Source organism: Kogia breviceps, chromosome 13, assembly GCF_026419965.1.
Source record: "Kogia breviceps isolate mKogBre1 chromosome 13, mKogBre1 haplotype 1, whole genome shotgun sequence".
Classification (NCBI taxonomy): Eukaryota; Metazoa; Chordata; class Mammalia; order Artiodactyla; family Physeteridae; genus Kogia; species Kogia breviceps.
Window position 1 is genome coordinate 42,820,254 of NC_081322.1, and position 18,467 is coordinate 42,838,720.

At 36.4% G+C, this 18,467-nt stretch overlaps 1 protein-coding gene across 3 annotated transcripts in view; it reads right to left on the reverse strand.

Annotated features, from left to right (window-relative positions):
• The window catches only part of REV3L (REV3 like, DNA directed polymerase zeta catalytic subunit), a 190,605-nt gene that overhangs the window by 53,738 nt on the left and 118,400 nt on the right, over positions 1–18,467 (reverse strand). For all 3 annotated transcript variants that reach the window (XM_059083580.2, XM_067011663.1, XM_067011664.1), the window contains 3 exons: positions 17,778–17,903; positions 5,970–6,162; positions 4,709–4,820 (listed from right to left, as the gene is read on the reverse strand). In XM_059083580.2, coding sequence (XP_058939563.1) covers positions 4,709–4,820; positions 5,970–6,162; positions 17,778–17,903 — 431 coding nt within the window. The remainder of the gene's footprint in view (positions 1–4,708; positions 4,821–5,969; positions 6,163–17,777; positions 17,904–18,467) is intronic.

Below are 18,467 nucleotides of genomic sequence, written 5' to 3' on the forward strand. Positions count from 1 at the left end.
AGTCACTCTGAATTATGGGATGTGCAGCCTGTCCATATTACATCACTTAACACTTTTAAGTTTCATCCAATGTCTACAGTTATAGATTACCCCAGTTTACTAATGTAAGCAATATATGGCTACTCTGCAAGTCTGTGGTAATAATGGCTCATGGGCAGACCAGATCTATTTTTAGAACGTGTTTGCTAATATTTTATCATACTTCCATAGCTAATTTCTTTAAATGGGTATTGAATGACATTAGTTTTTACTTAGATAACAAAAATAAGAATGTCACAAAAATGTCTCCTTACTTAAGTGGCTAATGTCAAAAGAACTAGGCTCAAACTTCTGCAATAATATTCTTTTCATTTTTCCTATTCCTTAAAGGCCCTATAAAATACATTCCCTAATGTAAATTTCAACTTCTGGTGATTTGCTTGTGATCCACTGTTATACTACAGACTTACAAAGTAGCCTTCAAACTTGTCAGGAGAAAAAGATAACATATATCCATGTGCTTTCCTCTATATAAAAAGGACTGAAATTTCTGAGAAAATCACTTAATTTAATAAAACTGATTAATTTAATAGAACAGCCAAATGGATCTTTTCACGGACCTACAAAAGTGTTTTCTTGATAGAAAGTGCCACATGGCTGGTAATTCTGGAACAAAGAGCAGGATTATAACACGAGAGAGCGAGGAGAAGCAAAGGAAAGCAAGGCAATATGCAACAATGAGGCAAAGGCTCAGTCTCAGAGATCAGAGGTGAAAAGGGTAGATTAATTCTTAAAAAGGAAGTCCAGAAAAGTCCTAGGGCTTCAAGAAAAGAGAAGTCTCCCAACACCCTTCCTGCTCATTTGTCTTCTAAAATAACATCCAATATCTCAACACATCTTTTGTTGATAGCAACTTCATCAACTCTTCCATTAAAGTTAAACTCTTCTCAGAGCAGTCAAAGATGATCTGCATGACAAGTGCATCTCCCTATAAAACTAACTATGTAATGTCTAAATTTGAGAAACTGGGGAAGAAGTGTTAAGTGACTCTAAAGATCATCAGGGAAAGATTTGAAGGATTCCCATACACATATGAAAGAACCTATGCAGCTGACTGCATTAATACTAAGAATATTTAGAACAGGCATTACAACTTGATCACAGTTAACCTTGATCTTAAGAGAAGACTTTGGAAGATTGCTGGAGTACCTATCACATACATTTCTAAACATGGGTACAACATGAAGAAGATGCCAGATGATTACAGAGCCTTTCTGTTACAACTCTTACATAGTTCTTCCACCTTCTTCATCTGAATTTTTTTTGATTCATGAAACATCTACTTATTATAAGAATTATTATTCCAATCAGCCACTTGCTCTGTTGTGGTAACTGACTAATAGAGTGATTAAGTACACTTATTTTCTGATAATGTTTTGAAAGTATTTTTTTTTCTCAATTAACAAGTACCTATTTTATAAACTACTACTGCTCAGAGATGACTGCTGAAAAAAACAAAAAGCTACCCTTAATGCTTCTCTTAATGGATTTATTAAATAGAGTTTGTTCTTTTAGAAAAACTGTCATTTCAGTATTTTTCAGATCTATTATGTACATTTATTTTTTGACCTAGAGGCTGTTTAATTTTACAAGACTCTCAAAGCTGATAAAACATCTTTTTCAAGTTTAAAGTCCCAAGGATTCCGTATTTCTTCTGTGAAAACATTCAGTGACAGTAACAAAATCTTGGTGACTTGCTCTGCAATTTTTGTAAATTTTATTCACTCTACCAGGTTTCTAAGTTATAGAAAGAACAAGGTTGGGTAGATAGGATTAGCAGTGAAGAACAAAACTGTGCTTCTGATGAAGCAGCAGAAAAAGCAGCAAAGATGAAAATAATTTTATTTGCTTAGGCAGAAAAAAGCTGCTTTACAATTAATATTTTAGATAACCCAATAACATCTGTACAGATGAGAGGTGAGGGGGCTCTAACTAGGGGAGTGGCAATGGGCATGGGGAGGGGGAGGGGAGAAGGAATCATCTTGAAAGATAATTCTGAGGTTAAATGGATAGGATGTAATGCATGGATTAGAGAAGAAAAAAAGGTAGGACTCAAAACTTAAATTATTTAAGTTAGGGAGTCTGGGAAAATGTGAAATTAATAGTTCAAGGAAATACAGAAAGAGAAAAATGTTTGTGACAAGAAGATAATGGATTTGGTTTTACTTGTGTAATATCGCTTTGCACTATTTTATGTGTTTGCCACCTGAGCAGGTAAATATTAAGAACAGAAAAATAAAGACAATAAACCTCTTTGAGAATATGCATCTGTATCTTATTCAATCTTATATTCAGCACTTGAGAACTGTACCTTACACATAGAGTTAACATATAAGTACTGCCCAGGCTAAGAGTTTTATGTGCTTTATCTCACTTAATTCTCGTATCTATTACCCCTTTTACAAATGAGGAAACCAAAGTTTAGAGAGATAAGTAACTTGCTCAAGACAAAAAGACAGAGCTGGCTCACTCCCAAGCCTATGCTCTTAGCAAAACCTGTGTAGAGTAGGTACTCAACAGAGGTGTGAGAAGGAAATAATCTTTTAGGGAGTTGTTTGGACTAATATATAAAGGATATTACAGAAATGAAATGTTGATATTTAAGCATTTTTCTTCTTTTTCTAATAGCCATATGATCTTTTGAGTAAGAACCAGAAGTTAGTTTTATTTTGTTTACTCCATTTTTCTTAACAACCAGTATAATTCATATTATGGACATTTAAGAACGTTACTATACTTGCAAATGATTGACAAGATTCTCAATGTTCGCAGGTAATCCTATTGCTGGGAATAAACCTAACAAGGAGAAGACAAGCATTCAAAGCCCAGGGACATTACTGGATATGTGCTGGCCCATAAAATGGTATCTGCCTAAAACTCTTACATGTTCCTTTTGCTAAGTTGCTTGCAGTGGGGGCACTGAAAGTACCTGACATGTTGATACCTCTATGAGAAGATAAAAGATAGGACTGACAATGGCAAGACTCAAATGGATGGGAATCCATCCAGTCACCAGTGCTATAAATAGTAAAAATACATTCCTCTTTTTCCTCCCTAGAGTGGTGGGTAGCAGCATATCATTTTTTTATGCTTTGACGTTTAATCTAATTTTGTTTCACTGAAATCATTTTCTGGTTTTCTAATTTTCAAAATGGTTTATGTTAACCCATCTGGGATGCAATCAGATGTTGAGTCAGTAAAACATCACCTTGATCTTTAATGCAGGATACTGTCTCAGTTTTATAGGAAAAAGTTCGACTACAAAAGCAGAACAGAAAGGCTTGAGTGTAACAACACGCTCAAGGACAGCTTTTATCCATACATCAGGATCCAAAGAGTATTTTCCAGCCTGCTTTAGGCATTTAAAAACCTAAATCTAGCAATGGGCAATGGCTACTAAGAGTTATACTCTTGAGAAAATGCAAAGGAGATCCACTTGTTTAATTTTTAAATTAAAATTTTTTTTGTTAAAAACTCTTTTTCATAAATTTTGACAAGATTCTACTATCAAGCATCAAAGCCAACTATCAAATGGTCAAGAGATTTTCAAGAAACTATGTGTAGGGCTTCCCTGGTGGTGCAGTGGTTGGGAGTCTGCCTGCCAATGCAGGGGATATGGGTTCATGCCCTGGTCCGGGAGGATCCTGCGTGCCGCAGAGCGGCTGGGCCCGTGAGCCATGGCCGCTGAGCCTGCACGTCCGGACCCTGTGCTCCGCAATGGGAGGGACCACAGCAGTGAGAGGCCCACGTACAGCAAGCAAAAAAAAAAAAACAACAACAACAAACTATGTGCACAAAAGCGTATATACCAAATAGTCTTAAATTTATGAACAAATTACATTCCAAAGTTTTTTGGAAATACTGATTTGTTTAAAACTCAGAAAACATTTTCTTTAAAAAAAAAAAAAGAAAAAAAGGTACTGAAATGGTGGCTGGCTCCCAAGGTAGAAGACTATTTAATGAATAATACAATTTAACTTTAGTACAGTTCCCCATTATTTCATCACCATAGAAAAACGCTAAAATCCAACTGGGAAAGCTAGAGACTATGCTGATATTTCTCTTTGACTGGCCCCAAATACTGAGTATAGAATACTCTTTTTCTTATCCCTAATCTGCTGGAAATGGTGATGGTGGTTGGAGGTGAGGGCAAAATCCCTTCCGGCTAACTTTTCTTTTAAGGGCCATAGGAAGGGATTCGCTTCCTATTTTTAAAAATTTTTTAATAAAATTTTTTTTTTAATTTATTTATTTTTGGCTGAGTTGGGGCTTTGTTGCTGCACATGGGTGCGGCAGGTGGGGGCTACTCTTCACTGCAGTGCATAGGCTTCTCTTTGCGGTGGCTTCTCGTTGCGGAGCACAGGATCTTGGTGCGTGGGCTTCAGTAGTTGTGGCACACGGGCTTTAGTAGTTGTGGCTCGCAGGTTCTAGAGCGCAGGCTCAGTAGTTGTGGTGCCCGGGCTTAGTTGCTCCATGGCATCATGTGGGATCTTCCCAGACCAGGGCTTGAACCCGTGTCCCCTGCACTGGCAGGCGGAATCCTAACCACCACACCATCAGGGAAGCCCATCATTTCCTATTTTTAACTTTCACCTATATTACTCAACAGTAGCACAAAAGGACTCTGAACAAAAACTGGAAAAAAAAATCAGAAAATACAAAACAATACCTCTTTATTATATGTGCAATTTCTTGAAAAAGTGCCTTCTCATCAGCAGCGTAGGTAACTTCTAGTCCTGTAATTCCAGATCTAATAAGTAATGGGGTCTGATATCTGATATCTAAGAATAAACAAAATATTTATTATGTATAATTGTTTAAGTAATATTATCCCTTACTTTTGAGTAAGACTATGCAACTAAAATACTTTAAAATGAAACAGCATTCCCCAAAATAAATACATAATTAGCTCAGTTTATTGAAAATTTTCTTAAAGGTTTTCTAGTACAACATGTAACTGAAAATTCAAATTTCATATTTTCAATTATTTTCCTGAAAAGTCTACATTCACAAAATTCTCCAGATAACGTGTCACCCAAAAAGAAATATTACTTTGTTTCTTCCTACAGGAAGAGGCTTGCTTAGTGGAGAATATTTTACTCAGTGGTATGCTGGAGAATGCTTATAAGCACCTCTCCAGGGAAAAAAAAAAAAAGCCCTGATTTGTACTGCTTGCCTATATCCAAGATGTGAAAACTTCCCACCATGGCTAATTTGAAACTACCAATGTGACATCAACTAGTTCAAAAATTTCATGAAAATTTAGTAATTGGCTTGTGAACTGGTACAAGCCAGCTCAAGCACATCACTGATTAAACTCCAAATTCCTGTACAGTTTTATTATATGTTAAGACTTCCTCCTCAATTGATTGAATTCACATATTACTATTTAAAATTGCAGAGGAACACCTGGTATTTTATAAAGTGCCTTACATGGTATCCTATATGAAGAACCTCTGAACCAAAAGTGTATGTATTTAGGAAAAGATATCAACAAAATCAGAATATATCTTAAGTCTTTTATTAACTTACAGTAGTAACTTAACTTCTTAAAGAGAAACTGTATTAGCAGCAAAATACCAGCATGCATATATAAGGAAGGCTGTCCATCCAACCTAGAGATACACATCATTTGACTTCAGTATTAACAATTAGTATTTTATATAATAATATTTAGATCAAATTAGATATGCTAATTGGAAATTTTATTAAGCTCTTTATATTGTATTGTTTCTGACTTCTAACAATAATTCAAGAATAATGAATTTAGGAACAAAGCTATGGACAACACTTCCTACTCCCACCTCAGCAAACATTTTAGAGAGGAGTTCCTTATGCTTGCTTGGTTTAGATCTTGAGCATAGAAACTGTGCCATTAAAAGGTTCATCCTAGTGTAGGTAGGTATAAAATTAATAAAAATGAACAATACCTTGACTAGAGACTGTCTTGTCTTTATCAATCACTATTACACCTGTGAGTTCTGTTTTGTCTGTATCCAGTAGTGGAGTGTCAGATGAGATGCAGTAGAACAGAGCACAGATTGGGTCAAATTCAGGATCTGGTTCTAAGTCTCGTCTAGTTCGAGCATGTAATTCCACACTGATTAGAGTAAGATTTTGTATCTATAAAAGGAAATAAAAATCACACTTTTAAACATTTTTTTTGAGACATACCAAAAGAAGTATGTTTCACTAACACTCTAAGGAAATACACGTGTAAAATTACAGAAAAAAATGGTTATAAAGGACACATTCACAATTTAACACTCTACAAATTAAAACTAGATTTTTACTTCTAAGATTAGCTTAAATCAATTCACGTTTTTCTTTTAGAAAATCTGCTTACGCTGTAATTTCTTAATGACAACACACACTTAAAACTATCTGTCTAGAGTACATGCAGTGCCTCTCAATTTTTGCAATTTCTATTTGAGAAAGAGAATGACTAGTCCAGGTGGTCGTACATTCAAACCAAAGTCTGTTGGTTTTATTTTTTACTTTCTACCCAGTTAATTATAGTTTTACCTATATTTTAAACTGAAAAGACAGATATTTTTTAGTTTGAAACTCCTACCTATTAATCCTCTGAGGGCTACTTAAATTTAGACTTTTGTATATAATAGGCAGATTTTTAATTACAGTTTTTCCTGAAAAGAAAAAATCATAAGAATTGTATGGTGTCAACTACACAATAGCCAGATTTTTGTCCATGCACATTTTCTCTTTGACATATAATGCAAAAAATGTAATATTTTGCTTTTTACACTTATTTTCCTATGCTAATACAAACTCTTCTTAACTGTAATCCTTTGTTCTCTTTCTAAGACAGAGTAAGAATAAACTCTGGGTAAGAAAAACAAGACATATGTTGGATGATTAATGATTACAGCTAGAATTATAGCCATCACTGTACCAGTAGTATACATATACCTGGCAATGAAAAATTAGTAGATTACTGGTAATTACTCAGATCATATAAATTTAATAAAGCATTTATATTTTGTATTTATCTCGCATGCCATCTGTTGAACAAATGTAAATGCAAGGCTCTCCTTAGTGATGGGAATAGAATTTGGTAGATATCTTTGGAGGACAACTTAGAAATATCTACCAAAATTTTAAAAGGACAGAACAAATTAGGGGTTACCAGTGGGAAGAGAGAAGGGGAGAAGGTCAAGATAGGGGCAGGGGATTAAGAGAGAAAAAACACTATGTATAAAATAAATAAGCAACAAGGATATTTTATACAGTACAGGGAAATACAGCCATTATTTTATAATAACTTTAAAGGGAGTATCATCTATAAAAATATTGGATCACTATTGTACACCTGACACTAATATAATGTTGTAAATCAACTATACTTCAATTTTTAAAAAAGACATATCCTTTGATCTAGCATTTCTACTCTTGAGAATAAGCCTGTAGATATATTCATATATGTAGCCAAAATATATGCACAAAGATGTTCACTAAAGATGATAATATTTTCAGTTTTTTATAAGTTAAAAAGACTAAAACCTAAATGTCTATCAGTTGGGAACTGGTTACATAAATTATGTGGCTTCCATAAAAACTACAGAATGGAAAACTCTGTAGCCTTTAAAATTTTCAAAAGAATGAGCCAGATCTACATGTCCTAAAATGGAAAGACCACCATAATATACTGATAAATGGAACGAGTGTAGTATGCTTCCATGTATGTGAAAAATGTTAAGTACATACATAGAAAATGTCTGCAAAGAGACAAAAAACATAAAACTGTTTATTGCTTTTGGGGAAGTGGATTGCTTAGTCAGGTGGGAGAGAAGCTTACTTTTCAAAGGAAATCGTTTTGTCTTTTTTTTTTTTTAACATCTTTATTGGAGTATAAGTGCTATACAATGGTGTGTTAGTTTCTGCTTTACAACAAAGTGAATCAGCTATACACATACATATATCCCCATATTTCCTCCCTCTTGCGTTTCCCTCCCATCCTCCCTATCCCACCACTCGCGGTGGACGCGAAGCACCGAGCTGATCTCCCTGTGCTATGCAGCTGCTTCCCATTAGCTATCTATTTTACATTGGTAATGTACGTATGTCCATGCCACTCTCTCACTTTGTCCCAGCTTACCCTTCCCCCTCCCTATATCCTCAAGTCCATGCTCTATGTCTGCGTCTTTATTCCTGTCCTGCCCCTAGGTTCTTCAGAACCATTTTTTTCCTTTTTTTTTTTAAAGATTCCATATATATGTTAGCATACAGTATTTGTTTTTCTCTTTATGACTTACTTCACTCTGTATGACAGACTCTAGGTCCATCCACCTCCCTACAAATAACTCAATTTTGTTTCTTTTTATGGCTGAGTAATATTGCATTGTATATATGTGCCACATCTTCTTTATCCATTCATCTGTTGATAGACACTGAGGTTGCTTCCATGTCCTGGCTATTGTAAATAGAGCTGCAATGAACACTGTGGTAATCTTTTTGTCATGATGTGAAATTTTTTACCATGTACATGTATGTAATAGTGCATGCATTCATTAGTAAATTCGTTATTAAGTACTTTTTAAAATATAAGAACATTAATTATGCATGTATAAGGCATATGGAATAATAAAACAAATTTCCAAAAATCCACCACTTTCCTTAAGAAATATATATTGCTGTTTCTATTTTTTAAAAACACAATATTAAAAAAAATCAAACCAAGTAAAATGGGGAGTTAATGAAAAGAACTTTTACTTTTAAATATATACTCTTCAGGATTTATTCTTTTAAACAATAAGAATGTACAAAAATGTGAAATGGAAAACCTCTCTCCAAACCCAAACAAAACAAAAAGAAAACCCACTTTAGTTAGAAAACAGTGAACACCTGGAAAGGCTATGGAGAAGACTGAATACAATTTCAGGTCAAAAAGAATCTTGGAGGTCGACTTATTTATATACCAGGCCAAAGTGCCCTCAAATTTTGCCTTTTTATTCCTCAACGCAAAATGCATTAGTGTTCTTAGGGGCATTTTTTTCTAAGCCAACATATGGAATGAAGAGATGGAAAGAGAGATTTACTGAGTGTTATCAGTAAAGAGGTGGGTAAGAAAGGGACAAGGGGGGCAGAGTCAAGATGGCATAATAGGAGAACGTGGATTCACATCTCCTCAAAACTAGGGCACCTGCCAGACACCAGTGGGGGACCATAGACACCTAGGGGATGGGAGGAACCCCCAGCGACTGGGTAGGACGTGGGACATGGGGGGAGTGAAGGGGGAGGAGAAGTGGAGGTGGCCCAGGACTGCCGCCCCTGAGGGGCGGCTGGGGAGGGGAAGGGATCTCATGACCAAAGGGGAAAACTGGGGGACCACTGGAAGGGCAGGATCAAAAGGGAGCATGGCCAGGCTTCCCCTGCCCACGTGGACCCCCAGGAATCTGATGAGATCCTGGGCCTGATCCTCTGCCCACCTCGGTGCCCTCCAGCCATGCGGGTCCTGAAGGAATGGGAGGGAGGAAAAGGGGAGCAAAAGTAAAGGCTGGACCTCTGGGACCGGCACCCCTGAGGGGTGGCTGGGGGAGGGAATGAGTTCCTACACCCAGTGGGACCCACCCATGGTTAGGGGTCCAGTGGCAACAGGGGGAGACCCTGGGGGAGACGGTGCGGGAGTGGTGTGAGGGAATGGAAGGGAACAGGGCCAGTGCTTTCCCTGTCCACTTAGGCACCGGGGAGCCTGTTGGCCTCCCGGGCCTAATCCTGTGCCCTCAGAGCCTCCCTCCTGCAGAGCAGAGCCCAAGCCCCACCCCTACACCCCCACCCAGGGCCCCACCTCTACAAGACCCACCCCAACGCGCTGGGCCTAAACCCCACCCACACACCCTCACTCAGGGCCCTACCTCCAAACTCTGGAACTCCACACTCCAGAGGCCCTCCTTTCCACGTGCTGCCTCTCCCCTTCCACAAGCAGGTCCTAAGGAGAGGCCCCGCCCCACACTTGACCACCCCCCCAACCAGGCACCTAGGTCCTGCCCCACCCTAAATCCAGCCCCTGCCTAAGTTACACCCCCACCTAAACTCCACCCCCATAGCCAAGGCTTTTTTTTCTTTTCTTTTTTCCTCTTTTAGATTGGGGTTCTGTTTTGCTTTGTTGATTCAATGTTGTTGATTCTTTAATATTTTTATTTTTCCTAATAAATCTTTTATTTTTCTTATTTTATTTTATTCTTTATACTTTGTTATTGTTCTCTCCTTTTGGCTTGTGCCTCGCCCCCCATTTCTTTTTTCTGTTGTGGTTTTATTTTACCTTGTTGCAGTTCTTTCAATTATAGTTTTATTTTTCCTAATATATTTTTTATCTTTCTAATTTTATTTTTTTATTCTTTGATATAGTACTTCTCCTTTTTCTCTCTCTCTCTTTTTTTTAACCGTGCCATGAAGCTTGTAAGATCTTGGTTCCTAGGCCGGAGGTTGGGCCTGAGTTCCTGTGGTGGGAACTCCGAGTCCAAACAGCTGGACTAACAGAGAACCTCAGACCCCAGGGAATATCAATCGGAGTGAGGCCTCCTGGAGGTCCTCATTTCAGCACCAAAACCCAGTTCTATCTAACTGCCTGCAAACTCCAGCACTGGACGTCTCAGGTCAAACAACCAGTGAGACAGAAATACAGCACCACCCATCAAAAAAAAAAAAAAAAAAAAAACTACAAAAAAATATGTTACAAAGGAGCAAGGTAAAACCCACAAGACCAAATAAATGAAGACGAAATAGGCAACCTACCTGAAAAAGAATTCAGAGTAATGATAGTAAAGATGACCCCAAATCTTGGAAACAGAATGCAGAAAATACAAGAAACATTTAACAAGGATCTAGAAGAACTAAAGAGCAAACAAAGAGTGATGAGCAACACAATTACTAAAATTAAAAATACTCTAGAAGGAATCAACAGCAGAATAACTGAGGCAGAAGAACAGATAAGTGACCTGGAAGATAAAATAGTGGAAGTAACTACCACAGAGCAGAAGTAACTACCACAGAAAAAACGATGAAAAGAACTGAGGACAATCTCAGAGACCTCTGGGACAACATTAAATGCACCAACATTCGAATTATAGGGGTCCCAGAAGAAAAAGAGAAAAAGAAAGAGACTGAGAAAATATTTGAAGAGATTATAGTCGAAAACTTCCCTAACATGGGAAAGGAAACAGTCAAGTCCAGGAAGCACAGAGAGGACCATACAGGATAAACCCAAAGAGAAACACGCCAAGACGCATATTAATCAAACTATCAAAAATTAAATACAACGAAAAAATATTAAAAGCAGCAAGGGAAAAGCAACAAATAACATACAAGGGACTCCCCATAAGGTTAACAGCCAATTTTTCAGCAGAAACACTGCAAGCCAGAAGGGAGTGGCAGGACATATTTAAAGTGATGAAAGGGAAAAACCTACAACCAAGACTACTCTACCCAGCAAGGATCTCATTCAGATTTGATGGAGAAATTAAAAACTTTAAAGATAAAGCAAAAGTTAAGAGAATTCACCACCAAACCAGCTTTACAACAAATGCTAAAAGAACTTCTATGGGCAGGAAACACAAGAGAAAGAGAAGACCTACAAAAACAAACCCAAAACAATTAAGAAAATGGTATTAGGAACATACATATCAAAAATCACCTTAAATGCAAATGAATTAAATGCTACAACCAAAAGACATAGACTGGCTGACTGGATACAGAAACAAGACCCGTACATATGCTGTCTACAAGAGACCCATTTCAGACCTAGGGACACATACAGACTGAAAGCGAGGGGATGGAAAAAGATATTCCATGCAAATGGAAATCAGAAGAAAGCTGGAGTAGCAATTCTCATATCAGACAAAATAGACTTTAAAATAAAGACTACTACAAGAGACAAAGGGGGCTTCCCTGGTGGCGCAGTGGTTGAGAATCCGCCTGCCGATGCAGGGACACGAGTTCGTGCCCCGGTCTGGGAAGATCCCACATGCTGTGGAGCGGCTGGGCCCGTGAGCCATGGCCGCTGAGCCTGCGTATCCAGAGCCTGTGCTCCGCAACAGGAGAGGCCACAACAGTGAGAGGCCCGCGTACCGCAAAAAAAAAAAAAAAAAAAAAAAAAAGAGACAAAGAAGGACACTACGTAATGATCAAGGGATCAATCCAAGAAGAAGATATAACAATTGTAAATATTTATGCACCCAACATAGGAGCACCTCAGTACACATGGCAAATGCTAACAGCCATAAAAGGGGAAATCGACAGTAACACAGTAATAGTAGGGGACTTTAACAACCCACTTTCACCAACAGACAGATCATCCAAAATGAAAATAAATAATGAAACACAAGCTTTAAATGACACATTAAGATGGACTTAACTGATATTTATAGGACATTCCATCCAAAAACAACAGAATACACTTTCTTATCAAGTGCTCGTGGAACATTCTCCAGGATAGACCATATCTTGGGTCACAAATCAAGCGTTGGTAAATTTAAGAAAATTGAAATTGTATCAAGTATCTTTTCCGACCACAATGCTATGAGACTAGATCAGTTACAGGAAAAAAACTGTAAAAAAAAAAAAATACAAACACATGGAGGCTAAACAATACAATACTAAATAACCAAGAGATCACTGAAGAAATCAGAGGAAATCAAAAAACACCTAGAAATAAATGACAATGAAAGCACAACGACCCAAAACCTATGGGATAAAGCAAAAGTAGTTCTAAGAGGGAAGTTTATAGCACACAATCCTACCTCAAGAAACAAAAAAAATCTCAAACAATCTAAACTTACACCTAGAGCAATTAGAGAAAGAAGAACAAAAAACCCCCCAAAGTTAGCAGAAGGAAAGAAAACATAAAGATTAGATCAGAAATAAGAAATGAAAAAGAAATGAAGGAAACAACAGCAAAGATCAATAAAACTAAAAGCTGGTTCTTTGAGAAGATAAACAAAGTTCATAAACCATTAGCCAGACTCATCAAGAAAAAAAGGGAGAAGACTCAAATCAATAGAATTAGAAATGAAAAAGGAGAGGCAACAAATTACACTGCAGAAACACAAAGGATCATGAGAGACTTCTACAAGCAACTATATGCCAATAAAATGGACAACCTGGAAGAAATGGACAAATTCGTAGAAAAGCACAACCTTCCAAGACTGAACAGGGAAGAAATAGAAAATATAAACAAATGACAAGCACTGAAATTGAAACTGTGATTAAAAATCTTCCAATGAACAAAAGCCCAGAATCAGATGGCTTCACAGGCAAATTCTATCAAACATTTAGAGAAGAGCTAACACCCAATCCTTCTCAAACTCTTCCAAAATATAGCAGAGGGAGGAACACTCCCAAACTCTTTCTATGAGGCCACCATCACCCTGATACCAAAACCAGACAAAGATGTCACAGAAAAAGAAAACTATTGGCCAATATCTCTGATGAACATAGATGCAAAAATCCTCAACAAAATACTTGCAAACAGAATCCAACAGTACATTAAAAGGATCATACACCATGATCAATGGGGTTTATCCCAGGAATGAAGGATTCTTCAATATATGGAAATCAATCAGTGTGATACACCATAATAACAAACTGAAGGAGAAAAACCATACGACCCTCTCAATGCAGAAAAAGCTTTTGACAAAATTCAACACCCATTTATGACAAAAACTCTCGAGAAAGTAGGCATAGAGGGAACCTACCGCAACATAATATAGGCCATATGTGACAAACCCACGGTCAGCATCATTCTTAATGGTGAAAAACTGAAACCATTTCCTCTAAGATCAGGAACAAGGCAAGGTTGCTCACTCTCATGACTATTATTCAACATAGTTTTGGAAGTTTTAGCCACGCAATCAGAGAAGAAAAAGAAATAAAAGGAATACAAATTGGAAAAGAAGAAGTAAAACTGTCACTGTTTGCAGATGACATGATATTACACATAAAGAATCCTAAAGATGCTACCAGAAAACTACTAAAGCTAATCAATGAATTTGGTAGAATAGCGAGATACAAAATAAATGCACAGAAATCTCTTGCATTCCTATACACTAATGATGAAAAATCTGAAAGAGAAATTAAGGAAACACTCCCATTTACCATTGCAACAAAAAGAATAAAATACCTAGGAATAAACCTACCTAAGGAGACAAAAGTCCTGTATGCAGAAAACTGTAAGACACTGATGAGAGAAATTAAAGATGATACAAACAGATGGAGAGATATACCATGTTCTTGGACTAGAAGAATCAACATTGTAAAAATGACTATACTACCCAAAGCAATCTACAGATTCAGTGCAATCCCTATCAAACTACCAATGGCATTTTTCACAGAACTAGAACAAAAAACTGCACAATTTGTATGGAAACACAAAAGACCCCGAATAGCCAAAGTAATCTTGAGAAAGAAAAACAGAGCTGGAGGAATCAGGCTCCTGGACTTCAGACTATACTACAAAGCTACAGTAATCAAGACAGTATGGTACTGGCACAAAAACAGGAATATAGATCAATGGAACAGGACAGCAAGCCCAGAGATAAACCCACGCACATATGATCATCTTATCATTGATAAAGGAGGTGAGAGTATACAACGGAGAAAAGATATCCTCTTCAATAAGTGCTGCTGGGAAAACTGGACAGCTACTTGTAAACGAATGAAATGAGAACACTTCCTAACACCATACACAAAAATAAACTCAAAATGGATTAAAGACCTAAATGTAAGATCAGACACTATAAAACTCTGAGAGGAAAACACAGGCAGAACACTCTATGACATAAATCACAGCAAGATCCTTTTTGACCCACCTCCTAGAGAAATGGAAATAAAAATAAACAAATGGGACCTAATGAAACTAAAATCTTTTGCATAGCAAAGGAAACCATAAAAAAGACAAAAAGACAACCCTCAGAATTGGAGAAAATATTTGCAAATGAAGCAACAGACAAAGGATTAATCTCCATAGCATACAAGCAGCTTATGAAGCTCAATATCAAAGAAACAAACAACCCAATCCAAAAATGGGCAGAAGACCAAAACAGACGTTTCTCCAAAGAAGATATACAGATTACCAACAAACACATGAAAAGATGCTCAATGTCACTAATCATTAGAGAAATGCATATCAAAACTACAGTGAGGTATCACCACACACAGGTCAGAATGGCCATCATCAAAAATTCTACAAACAATAAATGCTGGAGAGGGTGTGGAGAAAAGGGAACCCTCTTGCACTCTTGATGGGAATGTAAATTGATACAGCCACTATGGAGAACAGTATGGAGGTTCCTTAAAAAACTAAAAATAGAACCACCATATGACCCAGCAATCCCACTATTGGGCATATACCCTGAGAAAACCATAATTCAAAAAGAGTCATGTACCATAATGTTCACTGCAGCACAATTTACAGTAGCCAGGACATGGAAGCAACCTAAGTGTCCATCGACAGATGAATGGATAAAGAAGACGTGGCACATATATACAATGGAATATTACTCAGCCATAAAAAGAAATGAAACTGAGTTATTTGTAATGAGGTGGATGGACCTAGAGTCTGTCATACGGAGTGAAGTAAGTCAGAAAGAGAAAAAGAAATACTGTATGCTAACACATATATATGGAATCTAAAAAGAAAGGTTCTGAAGAACCTGGGGGCAGGACAGGAATAAAGACACAGACATAGAGAATGGACTTCAGGACACAAGGAGGGGGAAGGGTAAGCTGGGGTGAATTGAAAGAGTAACAAAGACATCTATACACTACCAAATGTAAAATAGATAGCTACTGGGAAGCAGCTGCATAGGACAGGGAGATCAGCTCATGCTTTGCAACCACCTAGAGGGGTGGGATAAGGAGAGTGGGAGGGAGACGCAAAAGGGAGGGGATATGGGGATATACGTATGCATATAGCTGATTCACTTTGTTATACAGTAGAAACTAACACAACATTGTAAAGCAATTATATTCCAATTAAGACGTTAAAAAAAAAAAGAAAGGGCAATGACTGCAAATTTTCTCTCCTCAATTGAGTATTTATATGCAGAAGTGGGAGAGAGATTAGCCCAGGGTAATGGGAAACAGGAAAAAATGCTGTGAGCACAATTTTGTAGAAAACTGAATAGCGTAGAGTAGATATTTTTTTGCTTCATTCCCTATTTGACCATCAGGTGGCTATTTGGAGTGTGCCTTGAGATGAAGGAAGCATGTGATGGGAAGCTATGAGCAACCTGCTGGATACCCAAAGTGATTTTAACTTCAAGAAGGCCCAGGATTCTGAAACAAGGTTACATAGAATAAAATAACAGTACAGGAAGAAAAATATGTTTTTCAAATAATAACAGAAAAATCAAATGTAACAAGTCTTTTTGTTAAGGTCTGTCAAATTTGCTTTAATAAATATTTTTTAACAAAGTATTTTAAATTTCAAATTTCGGGTGTGTACTTGATAAGATAAATATTCCTGAGTTTGTTACTTAATTTATCTGGGCTTCAGGGCAGAGTACAAGGCCAGGTATAAAACAGGAACTAAATGAATGCTGTTGAATGAAAAAATGTACAAATAAACAATGAGGGAGTTAGACTGTGTTCCAATCTAATTCTCAAAAGTACAATTCTTAGTTCAAATTTAGGGTAAAAATGAAGACAATATTTAAATTTTCCTCTTAGTCTACTCATCCAATTCTTAGAAGACAGAACTGACTTGAGATCAAAAAACCAAGAAAAAGAATCAAATTCTCTGCTATAAGGGCAAAAACATAAAACAAGTGTATAAACCAGCACTGACCAAAAGAAGTATGAAAGTCACATACATAATTTTAAATTTTCTAGTTGTCACATTAAAAAAAGGTAAAAACAGCTTAAATTAATTTTAATTTAATCCAATACATCAAAAAATACCCTTTCAACATGTAATCAATATAAAAAATTACTGATAAGGTACTTTATATTCTATTTTCCTATTAAGTCTTTGAAAGCAGTATGCATTTTACATTTATAGCACATCTCAATGAGGTTGCAAAATTTTTAATGGAAACAAATTAGTTAAAATTAAACGAAATTTAAAATTCCATTCCTAGATGTATAAGCCAAATTTAAAATTTTCAATAGCCACGTAGCTAGTGGCTACCATATTGACAGCACAGGTATAAACAATTAAAATATATTCTAATTTTCACCTCACTGCCAGTCACATATGTTACTGTTGTGTTTTCTTTAATACAGATAAATTTACAGTGAACCATTCATACATACTCTCCAGTGAGAATGTACATTTTTACAAGACAGCTTCCTAGTCTTTGCATACAGTCTGTGCTGTGAAAGTAACTGAGTTATAAAGATTATGTGAACAAATGAACTGTAGCAAGCACTAATCCACTGAGCCAACCAAATAGAAAATACAAGTAGACATCACATTTGGGATGGGATATAATATAATCCCAGAGTAACATACAGGGTTTCCAATAGCTAAAAAACCTTTTCTAATTTTAGCTTCTTTTTAAATTTCAGGTATAAGTTTTGTGAAACCACAAAGCAGTCTCAATAACTGATGACTATTTTTAAAGTTTCTGTTTCTATAAAATAGAAAGGATAATAAGAACAAAATAAAGATTAACAGGTATAGAATTCAATGTATTCCTCTGTCAGTAAAAAGTTTCTGTACTTGTACCACAGAATAAAACGTAAGAGTTAAAGTGCATGTGTCCTTACTGTTACCGTTTTACCTCATGTAAAGCTTTTGCCTCCTGTAAGTTTTGTACGCTGACTTTGAAACCATAAGTATTGTTTAAAGATGGTCCATCAATCTGGGAAGTGTCTTTCTTTGGAGTATTTACTGCTGCACATTGATTCTATTAAAAAAACACAGAGCCAGAAAAAGATAAATGAGCAATTATTTCCTTTCTTTTGATTACTTATTTCTGCTCAGACAACATACTTTAGGTGCTTAGTAATACACGATAAACTAGCATCATCTCTTTAGATCCAAGAAGAAACTTAAGTATTTTATTAGCATTTTTTTCAGGCTAGTAAGTCAAGGTACTAGATCTGTATATATATGTAGAAATATCTGATATAATCTGTAAGCCAACCATAAATTGATTTTTGAGTTTACAAACCCAAAATATTGAAAATAATAGTCTTGTAGAGAGTTGACATTTTACCACATGGACATTTATCTTGACCTTTCTTGGAAGTATGACAAGCAAGCAAGCAATGTATTTGCAATTAGTTTGGCTAAAGTTTAAAGAAGATTTGAAATTTTGAGGTTTTATTTTACCTAATACAGCATGTATCTGAAAGATAAACTAAAGCATAAATAATTTTCAAGGGGTCAGAAAGAACAGAATCTATTTTTTTTTAATATTTTTTTCTGATTTCCACATCCATTAACGATTTTCCCCAAAGTGTTGATT